At 48.5% G+C, this 11,324-nt stretch overlaps 1 protein-coding gene across 3 annotated transcripts in view; it reads left to right on the forward strand.

The window, feature by feature from the left end:
* The window catches only part of LOC133116139 (voltage-dependent L-type calcium channel subunit beta-1-like), a 65,563-nt gene that overhangs the window by 37,653 nt on the left and 16,586 nt on the right, over nt 1–11,324 (forward strand). For 2 of the 3 annotated variants that reach the window (XM_061225421.1, XM_061225422.1), the window contains 6 exons: nt 3,376–3,495; nt 4,056–4,178; nt 4,401–4,537; nt 5,772–5,848; nt 7,446–7,615; nt 11,072–11,152. In XM_061225421.1, the coding sequence (XP_061081405.1) occupies nt 3,376–3,495; nt 4,056–4,178; nt 4,401–4,537; nt 5,772–5,848; nt 7,446–7,615; nt 11,072–11,152 (708 nt within the window). Of the gene's footprint in view, nt 1–3,375; nt 3,496–4,055; nt 4,179–4,400; nt 4,538–5,771; nt 5,849–7,445; nt 7,616–8,180; nt 8,210–11,071; nt 11,153–11,324 lie in introns of all 3 variants that reach the window. The other variant, XM_061225427.1, reaches the window with a different exon arrangement.

Here is an 11,324-nt window from a genome sequence, read left to right on the forward strand (position 1 = left end):
CGCAGGGAACGCACTCACTCTCACTCTCACTCTCACTCTCACTCTCACTCACTCTCACTCACTCACTCACTCACTCACTCACTCACTCACTCTCACTCACTCACTCTCACTCTCACTCACTCACTCACTCACTCACACTCACTCACTCACTCACTCACACTCACTCTCACTCACTCACTCTCACACACACACCTATGGGCAATTTAACCTAACCTGCATGTCTTTGGACTGTGGGAGGAAACCGGAGTACCCAGAGGAAACCCACACAGACACGTGGAGAACATGCAAACTCGGCACAGAGAGGCCCCAGCCGACAGGGATTCGAACCCAGGACCTCCTTGCTGTGAGGCGGCAGTGCTACCCACTGCACCATCAGTACCGCCTCATGTAGTTGTTGAACCTAATTATTTACACTTACATTTTTACAGATTATCCTCTTTAAAGTGTTACTTGTCATAGCCTCCGCTGTGTTTTCGAGTCAGTGGTGCCACAATCATGTTAATTTGGCTGCTCTACCCACAACTGCAATGAAAACATAGAACCACTCTTAAGAACGTTTTTATGAATGTTAAAAAGCAAAAAATGTTTTAAATAATTATACCTACGGGTATAATGCAGAATTTAATCATTTAAAAAAAGTTAACATTAAGTTAAGACGTTGGTTTTGGTCGTGTCCATTTTGGTTAACCAGTTAATGGATTAACCATGCCCATCCCTAGTCAGTACCATGACACTACAGGAAAAAAGGGGTTCTTTGGGTTTGATTCTTTGGTTCTTTTTGTCTCCATGGCAGAACCCTTTTTAGTTCTTTATGGAACCTTCTATCATAGGTGTAAAGTGTGAAAGCTCCCAGACAAAGAACCATTTTGTCCGGCAAAGAACCCTGGAACTAGATAGAAACCTGTGATTCCAGAGAAGACCCCTTTCTGGAACCATCTTTTCTGAGAGCGTAGGAAGCCACTGTATGAGTTGTTGTGGGCTAAGACGACGTATAGTGACTGAGCATTGTGATGCAGTGAGCATGCCATCTGAGAGAGAGCACATCTGCACACGCTGTGAGGGCACTGCCCCCACCGCCGGTCCCGTCACTGGGCTAATCCCCTTATTTCCTCTGCCTCCTGGGCCCTTTCCCCTGACCGACCTGCCAGCTCGCCGAAGGAATCGGCCCCCGGCGCGTACCATGCGTCACTTTTCCCAATCGAGATTACAGCAGCATGCTTTGCGTGTTGTGGTTCTTTTTTAAGAGGTGCGGTCGTACCGAGGAGGGCTCCGGCCAGCCTGCACTGCAAACAACTAAAAATAAGTCGAACACAATCTTATTTTTTTATTTTATTGTTTTGCTAAGTAAGAAATATGGCCAATGAGGTAAGACAGTTTGACTTGTTTCATGATTTGCCAATGGGATAGGAAAATTTAAATGTAGCATATTTTAGTCCCAAGCCCAGTATGAAGTGACTCCACCCAAATCCAAAGGGGTTTTTGCTTTGGTTAAGAAAATTGAGACATTTTGTTGGTTTTAAAACAATAGCATGGCAGCCATTTTGATCGGTTGAACAGGTTGAGAGTGCCATATGGCACTGTTGGGACTGAAAGGGTTAGGACAGTAGTTTTTATCAGTGTGTTGGACAGGCTTGAAGCCGCGTGCTGAGCTAGGAGTACACGATGGGGCAGGAGTGGACAGCTGCCCCCGGTTGTGATACCACGCCCCTCCACCAGGCGACATGCTTTATTCAGGGGTAGGGGCGGCCCCTGGCCCCGCAGGTCAAGAGACGGGGCCAGGCCGAGACGAGTTTAATTAAAATGAGCAGCTTTCCCTCTCCCGGATTCCTGCACTAACTTCCCAGCGAAGGGGGTCTGGTCCTGCTGTTTGCCTCCATCTGTCGTCCCGTGGAGCAGCGCGACAGCTGAACACGCACATTTCAGAGCTGTGGCCAGCCTGGCAGGCTTATCCTCGTAGAATAGAACTTCTCCGTGCCACTTTCAGGCTACGGCTGTACGATATTAAGGGTGTATGAACTTTTCTTATTTACTGTCATGTTGTAACCTAGTAGTAGAACTCTAGCAGTAGAATGCTATTTTCATGTTATATTACAGTATGCAAATTTAGCAGAACCTCTGATTCATTGTGACATCGAGACAAAAGTCTGTTAGTGTAATTAAAATGAGAAATATTACCAGGCTAGACTAACTATATTCCCAGACCAGGGAGAAAAGATGCTAAATTGCTAAAGCAATAGTGCAAGTTAGGATACTTCAGGCCAGTCTGGGAGGACATAAGCTTACCCTGCTCAATCTATGACTGTTCTTGTGAATCATCACATTTGAAATGGGAGGTACTATACACTTAAAAGTGGGATAAGACTGGACCACAAGAGATTAAATTTTTTTTTTTAAATACGGTTGGTGAAATGACTGGTCTGACATCGTGACTTACAATACAGGAGAGACAAAAGTGTGTTAGTCTAATTAAAATGAGCAATATTACCAGGCTAGACTAACATTATTCCCAGAGCAGAGAGTAAACATGCAACATTATTAAAGCACTAGTGCAAGTTAACTATGCTAACCCTGAAGAAAGTACCAATTCTCAATGCATACGGACTGCATCCACAAACATATTACTGTTTGGCAAAAGAGAAAACCATAAAAACACTTAATAAAAATATTTAAAAATCTTAAAAAGTAGTATTTGCTAGGTATGGATTTGATGCTTTTAACCTGTGAAAGAACCTATGCACTTGTAAGTAGCTTTAGATTAAAAGTGTCTGCCAAATGACAAAAATGTCAATGTAAATGTAATGTATTCTTGGTGTTAGTATTATGGCTTTGTGTCAATGGATCAACTATAACCAATGTTTCCTCTTTGCAAGCTAGGTGGTCTTAGCTAGGATACTTCAGGGCAGTCTTTTATGGGAGGATACATGTGGGAGGATCCTAATGTATTAACCTGCTCAATCTATGATTGTTGTGAATCCTCACATTTGAAATACTGTATGCTTAAAAGTGGGATTAGACTGGACCACAGGACATTGAAAAACAGATAATTGACCATTGATCTGACTCCACCACCATAACCCACACACACACGCACACACACATAAATAGCAATTATCTGCCCCCCCCCCCATTTTGGCCCAACATACACACGTGCACACACTTACACATATGCACAGTCACACAAAAAAATATCCATACGCATTCCTACGCCCACACACGCTGAATCATGCGCAGGTACATTTTCTCAGACGCATGTGTATGCATACGCACACGCACACAAATTTGCTCGCACGCACGTATCGACAGGATCAGCAGTGCTTGGCGACGTGTTTCACACCCACCCCCGCCTCCCCCCCTCCCCTCATATCTGTCTCCCAGGGCTCTGCGGACTCCTACACCAGCCGGCCGTCTGACTCGGACGTGTCCCTGGAGGAAGACCACGAGGCGCTGAGGAAGGAGGCGGACAGACAGGCCCTCGCCACGCTCGAGAAAGCCAAGGTGTGAGAACACGCCCCGCCCGGGCCCCCAGCCGAGTGTGAACATCCCTCCCGCACGCCGCCCGGGCCTGCACATCATCTGAAACCCATGCGAGAGGCGGGAGAGATAAGAGCCTTTATGTTCCTGCGCTCATCTCCCTGCCAGTCATTTCCCTGCGCCTGGCGCATTCCCTGTCCTCTGATGCTTGGATACCAGATGCTGTATCAGAGCGTGCCTAATGAAAACTCTGCACACCTATAAGACAAGATTAGTTTCTCTGTCTCTTGTTGTCGCTCTCTCTCCCTCTCTCTCTCTCTCGATATCTGTTTTGCTCTTGGTCTCTCTCTCCTCTCCTTTTCTCTCACTCTCTCTTCCCCTCACCCCTTTCTCTTTCTCCCCTCTCTCTATCCCTCTCTCTCTGGCTAGTTTTGCTCTTTGACCCTCTCTCTTTCCTCTCCTCCTCTCTCACTCTCTTCCCCTTTGCCCTCTCTTTCTCTTTCACCCTTCTCTCTCACTCCTCTATCCCCCTCTCTTTCTCTCTGTCTCCCTCTCGCTCACCCACTCTTCATTCTTCATTCAAGACCAAGCCAGTGGCCTTCGCTGTGAGGACTAACGTGGGCTACAACTCCGGCCCCAACGATGATGTCCCAGTGCAGGGCATGGCCATCTCCTTCGAGGCCAAAGACTTCCTGCACATCAAAGAGGTCAGTTACCCCAATCATTGCGATTCCTCTGGTCAGGAAGACCTCTTCCTCTAATCTTAAAGGTCCAAGAGGTAAATTCGGACTTCTAACGGTCAATGAGAGGAATTGCAGCAACAAACGCCCTCAAACCACAACACTGTTTATCCCTCCCCCTACTCTGTGAATGTGCTGACGTTGAAACCTCCATTCCCTTAAGGATGTTTTGCCTCTGTCTCTCCACAGAAGTACAATAATGACTGGTGGATTGGGCGTCTGGTGAAGGAGGGCTGTGAGGTGGGCTTCATCCCCAGCCCGGTGAAGCTGGAGAACACCCGTCTGCAGCAGGAGCAGAAGATGAGACAGAGCCGGCTCAGCTCCAGGTGGCCAACTGTACTCCCTCTACTTACCTCCACTCAATGCATAACCCCCATCACATGGTCAGGGTGTCTGTGTCCACTCACTGCCTAACCCCCGTCACATGGTCAGGGTGTCTGCGTCCACTCTCTGCCTAACCCCCATCACATGGTCAGGGTGTCTGCGTCCACTCTCTGCCTAACCCCCATCACATGGTCAGGGTGTCTGCGTCCACTCACTGCCTAACCCCCTTCACATGGTCAGGGTGTCTGCGTCCACTCTCTGCCTAACCCCCATCACATGGTCAGGGTGTCTGCGTCCACTCTCTGCCTAACCCCCATCACATGGTCAGGGTGTCTGCGTCCACTCTCTGCCTAACCCCCATCACATGGTCAGGGTGTCTGCGTCCACTCTCTGCCTAACCCCCATCACATGGACAGGGTGTCTGCGTCCACTCTCTGCCTAACCCCCGTCACATGGTCAGGGTGTCTGCGTCCACTCACTGCCTAACCCCCATCACATGGTCAGGGTGTCTGCGTCCACTCTCTGCCTAACCCCCATCACATGGTCAGGGTGTCTGCGTCCACTCTCTGCCTAACCCCCATCACATGGACAGGGTGTCTGCGTCCACTCTCTGCCTAACCCCCATCACATGGTCAGGGTGTCTGCGTCCACTCTCTGCCTAACCCCCATCACATGGTCAGGGTGTCTGCGTCCACTCTCTGCCTAACCCCCATCACATGGTCAGGGTGTCTGCGTCCACTCTCTGCCTAACCCCCATCACATGGTCAGGGTGTCTGCGTCCACTCACTGCCTAACCCCCGTCACATGGTCAGGGTGTCTGCGTCCACTCTCTGCCTAACCCCCGTCACATGGTCAGGGTGTCTGCGTCCACTCACTGCCTAACCCCCGTCACATGGTCAGGGTGTCTGCGTCCACTCACTGCCTAACCCCCGTCACATGGTCAGGGTGTTTCATTGCCTAACCCCTGTCACACGGTCAGGTTGTACCTCTCTACTCACTGGCTAAAGCCTCAACACATGGTCAGAGTGTCCACCTATATGCACTGTGTAACCCCCAACGCATGATAGGATTGTCCACTCTCTACTGATCTCCACTCACTGCGTAGCCTGTATTACATCGTCAGAGTGTCCACCAATACTACATCACATGGGCAGGGTGTTCCATCACGTGAACCACCATCCTCATTGGCAATACACAGGTGCCTGATGTCCGCTCACTGCCCTTTAAAAATTACAGCAAATCAGGAGGAAACTCCAGCTCCAGTCTGGGGGACGTTGCCACGGGAACACGCAGACCCACTCCGCCTGGCACAGGTAAGGATGACGTCAGATGACTCATTATCTAGTCTATGTGTAATTACTTGAATATTTCTATATTCCGGTTGGCTGCTCCTGCTAACACAGTTTTCTGACACGACCCACAGTATAGTATGAAGAAATCCGGTCCATGCCGGGGCAGTAGCTGGCATTCCCATAAGCCGATATATGATTGGCTGGGAGGGAGTGTCAGTCAGCAGGGTTCATTGCACACATTGGCCCCCTCTGCAGTCTGCCTGCGCTGCTGTTCACACACCGCACTCCAGTGACTGCGCAGCTCAGCTGGAGGACTTCAGAGATCTTACCCCCTGCTAGCTACGTTTTATGTTAAAGATACAAGGTGCAACCAAATGTAATAGCTTCATAGTTGTAAACTAACTAGTAGCTACTAAGCCTGTAGTTTGAGCTTTAAGTTCCAACTTAAGGGAGAACTGCTGCAACCGTACCCTGAGCTATTGTCTGGAAACAACGGGGGACATCTGTGTCAAGAGACTGGCCTAGAGACTGCAGACAGACTAGACAAAAAAAAAAACAGGGATAAAATTGTCATAATTAAAAATGAAATAACACTTAGATAGTTCCTGTGAATGGGAGTTATAATGTCACTGTAATCAGCCTGCAGAACAGGGCGAGATATGACTAATACTTTTATTTAAGCACTACGGACTGTGGTATTTCTGAACCTGCTAATAATTCTATGGTGCCCAGGTGTGATGGCCCTGTTAAAAATAGGTCCGTACATGCCCATCCGCTGTGCGTCACAGCTGAAGGCCCCCTTCCTCTGCTCCCACTCTCCATAGAGATGCCTCACAGCACTGCCCTGACCTGCTGTCGGCGAATTGGGTTTGAATGACTAAGACCTTTTGTTTAAGAAAAAACAAAAAAACAAGGTCTGTCAAATTACAGCGGCTGTAAAGTCATGGTGACCAATGTACCAGGAGATTGGTTTTCGGAAAAGAAGCTCAACGGCCCATATGGGTCTGACACAAATGTCAATGAAACTCAGGCTCCATATGATGGGAGGACACTCATGTCCTGTTCAGAGGCTGCTAGAACATAGTGTGGGCTGCAGAGTGGAAGGTTTAACATCCCCTGCCCCCTCTCCTAGTTCTCCTGTCCCACCCCACTAGCATGAGGATCTCCTTCTCCTTCTCCACCCTGCCCGACCCACCTCCGAAAAACATCCCGCCCTCATCCCGCACCTACACACTCCACAAACCCTTCACAGCTCTCTCCGCAGTGCGGAGTCTCTCCATCGCGCAGTCTCCGCTTGCATCCTACAGTGTGCGTCATCATTCTTTATTTCACCACGCGAAGGTTTCTGTTGTTACCTGTACTTTTCTCATTCCGAGTTTCTCACCTTCGCCCTCCTGCACGACTCCTAATGAGTACCTGCGTGTGTGTCTGTCCCGCTTTCCCCGACCCTGACCCATTACCTCTCCTCTCATCCCTCTCCTCCTTTCTTTCTTCACCTCCTTTTTTTAACCACTCGGGGCTCACCTCCCTCCATCCTCTTTTCTCCTGCCTCCCCTGTCCCGTTCCTCCAACCTCCTCCCGTTCCCCGGCCGCCCCCCCCCCCCCCCCCCCCCCCCAGCTCCTGTGGAGATGTCCACAGTGGCTTTTGACCTTGACCCCCTCGACCTGGAGGCGGAGGAGGTCGCCGAGACCCTGGCCGACCCCCATTCCCCCAGGGCCGGCGCGGACAGCGCAGGCAGCGTCACGTCCCCGCAGGCTAACGCCCACCGCCTCCCTTTCTTTAAGAAGGTAACACCAGGGACCCCCAATGCTGAGGCTGCTGCTTCCTCTCCCCATGACTGCCGTGCGCTAACACCCGTCCTGAAATTAACCTCCCTCGGCACCTCCTCTAACACCCCTCCCCGCCCCCCCGGCCGGCCTCTGTCTCTGGTCACTATGGTAACGGTGAGCTGGGCCTGTGTGTGCGTGTTTATCGGGAGGGTTGAGCTGGCTGGGTAACGCCGGGTGCGTCACACACCTCCACATACCTCCACAATGCAGCAGCGTGGCGGTACGATAAGTAATGTTCGCGGGAGCGAGCGTGAAAGGTGTAGGCAGCGTTTCATCGGACCGCCTCATCTCCATTGCATTTGCAGCAGTGTGCAGCGCACAAAACGCCGCTCCAGCGGGATCGAAGTGAGAACGACGGGAGGAGGTGACAGACTCCTCCCTGTGTGCGCCTCTTTCACGCTCCTGCCAGCTCTCCCCTTCCCGATGCCTCTAGTCCTGACCTGTCAATAACAAATGTGCTCTGTGTTTTTTTTGTCATTTTCTTTTATTTCCTCTTGCTGGGGTTGTGTGTGCCGAGTGATAGGTGGCCCAGCTAAACAGAAACAGAAGTCGGTGAGTCCCTGCAGTTTATTCGTTTGTTCTCTATGAGTTCCGAATTCTCGTGCTTTTTGTTTTTAAAAGTGTCTGTCACTGCCGGCTCTTGCCCAGCGCAGGACGGAGGTCCCCTAGGTTTGAACCTCACGCGGGTGTCGGAGTGGCGGTCTTATGTTGGCGTGTGAAAGCCAATGAGAGGTTGCCATTGGTATTAGAGCAGGGGAAGAGTGAGAGGCGTTAACAAATACTGTCTTTGTTTCCATGCTGATGACAGCGGTTGGAAACAGGTGGAAAATACAGGTTCAGAAAGTAAAGGTCCTCCCCTGTATTTGTGTTCCAATCACCTGGATTTGCTAATTAGCACAATTCTTCAGGCAGGAGATTTATGAAATCAGCTGGCTGAATTAGTGAAATCAGATGGCTGAGTTCACGGGCGAAAGAAACACCCGGCAGGACTTTTACTTTCTGTCCAGTGGACTCTCCACCTCCAGTGGGCAAACTGGCAACCATATTCAGAAAGTGCAAACATAAGCTCACATAAACAAGAAAAAGAATACCCCAGCAAAGCATGGATTTTGAACCAGTGTTCAAATCAGTAAGAAAGACCTTCTCCCGTGTACACTTATTCATACTAAATGCTAACGTAAACCCAAGGTAACGTTTTTATACGTACATTTTATATTAAAATATATACACCGTGAGGCATTGAAAGTGCAAGAGATTACGCTGGCTTGATTTTTTTGAATACGAGACCAGAATACAGAGCGACGCATTTCATAGGGGAATGAAAATGGACCGCATGCAGTTATAAGACACTTATGCTGCATTAATCTTTGAGCCCATATTCAAATGAGGTGAGGTGTGTTATCGAAGGGGTTCATTTTTCACTGGTTCAGTTCAGTGTCTCGCATGTCACATGCTGTGTTAAGATACCTGACAGAGCATGAGGAATGAGCACTAAATTGTCTCCTGAGCGACTCATTGCTTTCACCCCGTGATACGAGCAGAAAGATATACAGTGCCCTCCATAATGTTTGGGACAAGGACACATTATTTATTTATCTGCCTTTGTACTCCACAGTTTGAGATTTGTAATTTAAAAAATCACGTGTTAAAAGTGCACATTGTCAGATTTTAATAAAGGCATTTTTATACATTTTGGTTTCACCACAATTACAGTAGTGTTTATTCATTGTCCCCCCCATTTCAGGTATGTTATGTAAATTAAAGTAGTCGTGTTTAGTATTATGTTGCGTATCCTTTGCATGCAATGACTGCTTGAAGTCTGCGATTCATTGACATCACCAGTTGGGTGTCTTCTCTGGCGATGCCAGGCCTGCTTTTGCATCTTTAGCTCATTTTGGGGGCTAGTCTCCTTAAATGTTTTTCTTCAGCATATGGAAGGCATGCTCAATTGGGTTCAGATCAGATGATTGATTTGGCCACTGAAGAATTGACCATTTTTTTTGCTTTGAAAACAACTTTGTTGCTTTAGCAGTATGTTTGGGATCATCATGCTGTAGAATGAATTTCCAGTCAATGGGTTTTGAGGCACATAGGATGTGTCTTTACACTTAGAATTAATTTTGCCACTACCATCAGCAGTTATATCATGAATGAAGATAAGTGAGCCAGACCTTCGGCAGCTATACATGCCCAGGCCATAACACCTCCACCACTGTGTTTCACGATTAGTAAGCTCACCAGTGCTCTCTTTCTGCTCAATTATGTTCCAAACAGTTGATTTTGGTAAGCCGAAGGTTTATCTCTGGCTTCTTTGACTTTCATTGCCACTACTTTGGTAACAGCAATCATAGTTTCCAAAGGTGATTGAAAGACTAGAAGAAACACTAGGTGCTGAGAGCTCTCTTATACCTGCATTAAGGAGACAATTAAACACTCAGCATTTACAAACACCTGTGAAGCCATGTGTCCCAAACATTATGGTGCCCTGAGATGGGGGGGACTATATTTCACCGCTGTCATTTCATGGTGAAAACAAAATGTATAAACATACCCTTTAATAAAATCTGAGAATGTGCCCACATGTTAATTGTTTGATTCCACATCTAAAATTGTGGCAAATCAGAAGCAAATAAAGACATAGTGGTTCTTTGTCCCCAACATTATGGATGCACTGTATGTGTGAAATATGGTAGGACTAAAATCAGAGAGACTAGAATCTCATCTGCTGTGCTAGACTCTCATCTGCTGTCAGCATTTGTTCATGACAGATGGAGCAGTATACGCATAAATGTGTTTGTTTATACTATTGTTTCATTAAATATTGCTCTTTTAACAATTGACGTCATTTACTGCAGACACATAAAGGTATTCAAACGTGTCAGTCTCCGGCAGGTGTTTTAACTGCCTGGTTTCCCCATTTAAGGTGTATAAAATCGATTGCTGGCATAGTCCGGTATACCGGCTTGGCGTGCTTGCTCTGTGCGGCATAACTCCTGCTTTCAGAGCGAGGCTGTGGAACTGCAGCCAGGAACATTATGATGTAAGGGCTTGGCTAGATAGGAGGAGGGTACGTGCGCATTAGTGACAGCCCAGCTCTCTCTGTTGTTCCACTGTACCACGCTGCGGCAACGCCATCTACTTTAATCACGACCGCAGATAAACTGAATTGAGTTTCCGCGCTAGCCGGACCTCTGAAAATTTAACGAGCAAACAGATGAGCAGCAGACCAAAGGCCGGCAGTGTGCTTACTTAAGCAGGGAAGCGGTGGTTAGTTCAACGTTAGTTCAACGTTACTGCTACGGCAGCATGCATGTGGCCCTCCTCTCTGCCCTAGTGTCTCACCCTCTAACCCCCCCTCCCTACCACCACCCCCTCCACCCACACCTGCAATGTCTTTCCGTATCCCGGGCCCAGATGGAGCATGTTCCCCCCTACGACGTGGTGCCTTCCATGCGACCCATCATCCTAGTGGGGCCTTCACTCAAGGGCTATGAGGTAACCAACCCCCACACCTCTCCACTGGGCCACCGGGTGACTCAAGTCCTGGAGGCCCAGCACATGGTTTTAGTGCAGATGTGTCTGATTTCAAACACTGTTCTCCTCCTCTCCATCTATTCCTCTGCTTTTTCACCCACTTGGCCTGTGACGGATTAGTCTATGAATGATG

This window comes from Conger conger, chromosome 2, assembly GCF_963514075.1.
Source record: "Conger conger chromosome 2, fConCon1.1, whole genome shotgun sequence".
NCBI classification, from domain to species: domain Eukaryota; kingdom Metazoa; phylum Chordata; class Actinopteri; order Anguilliformes; family Congridae; genus Conger; species Conger conger.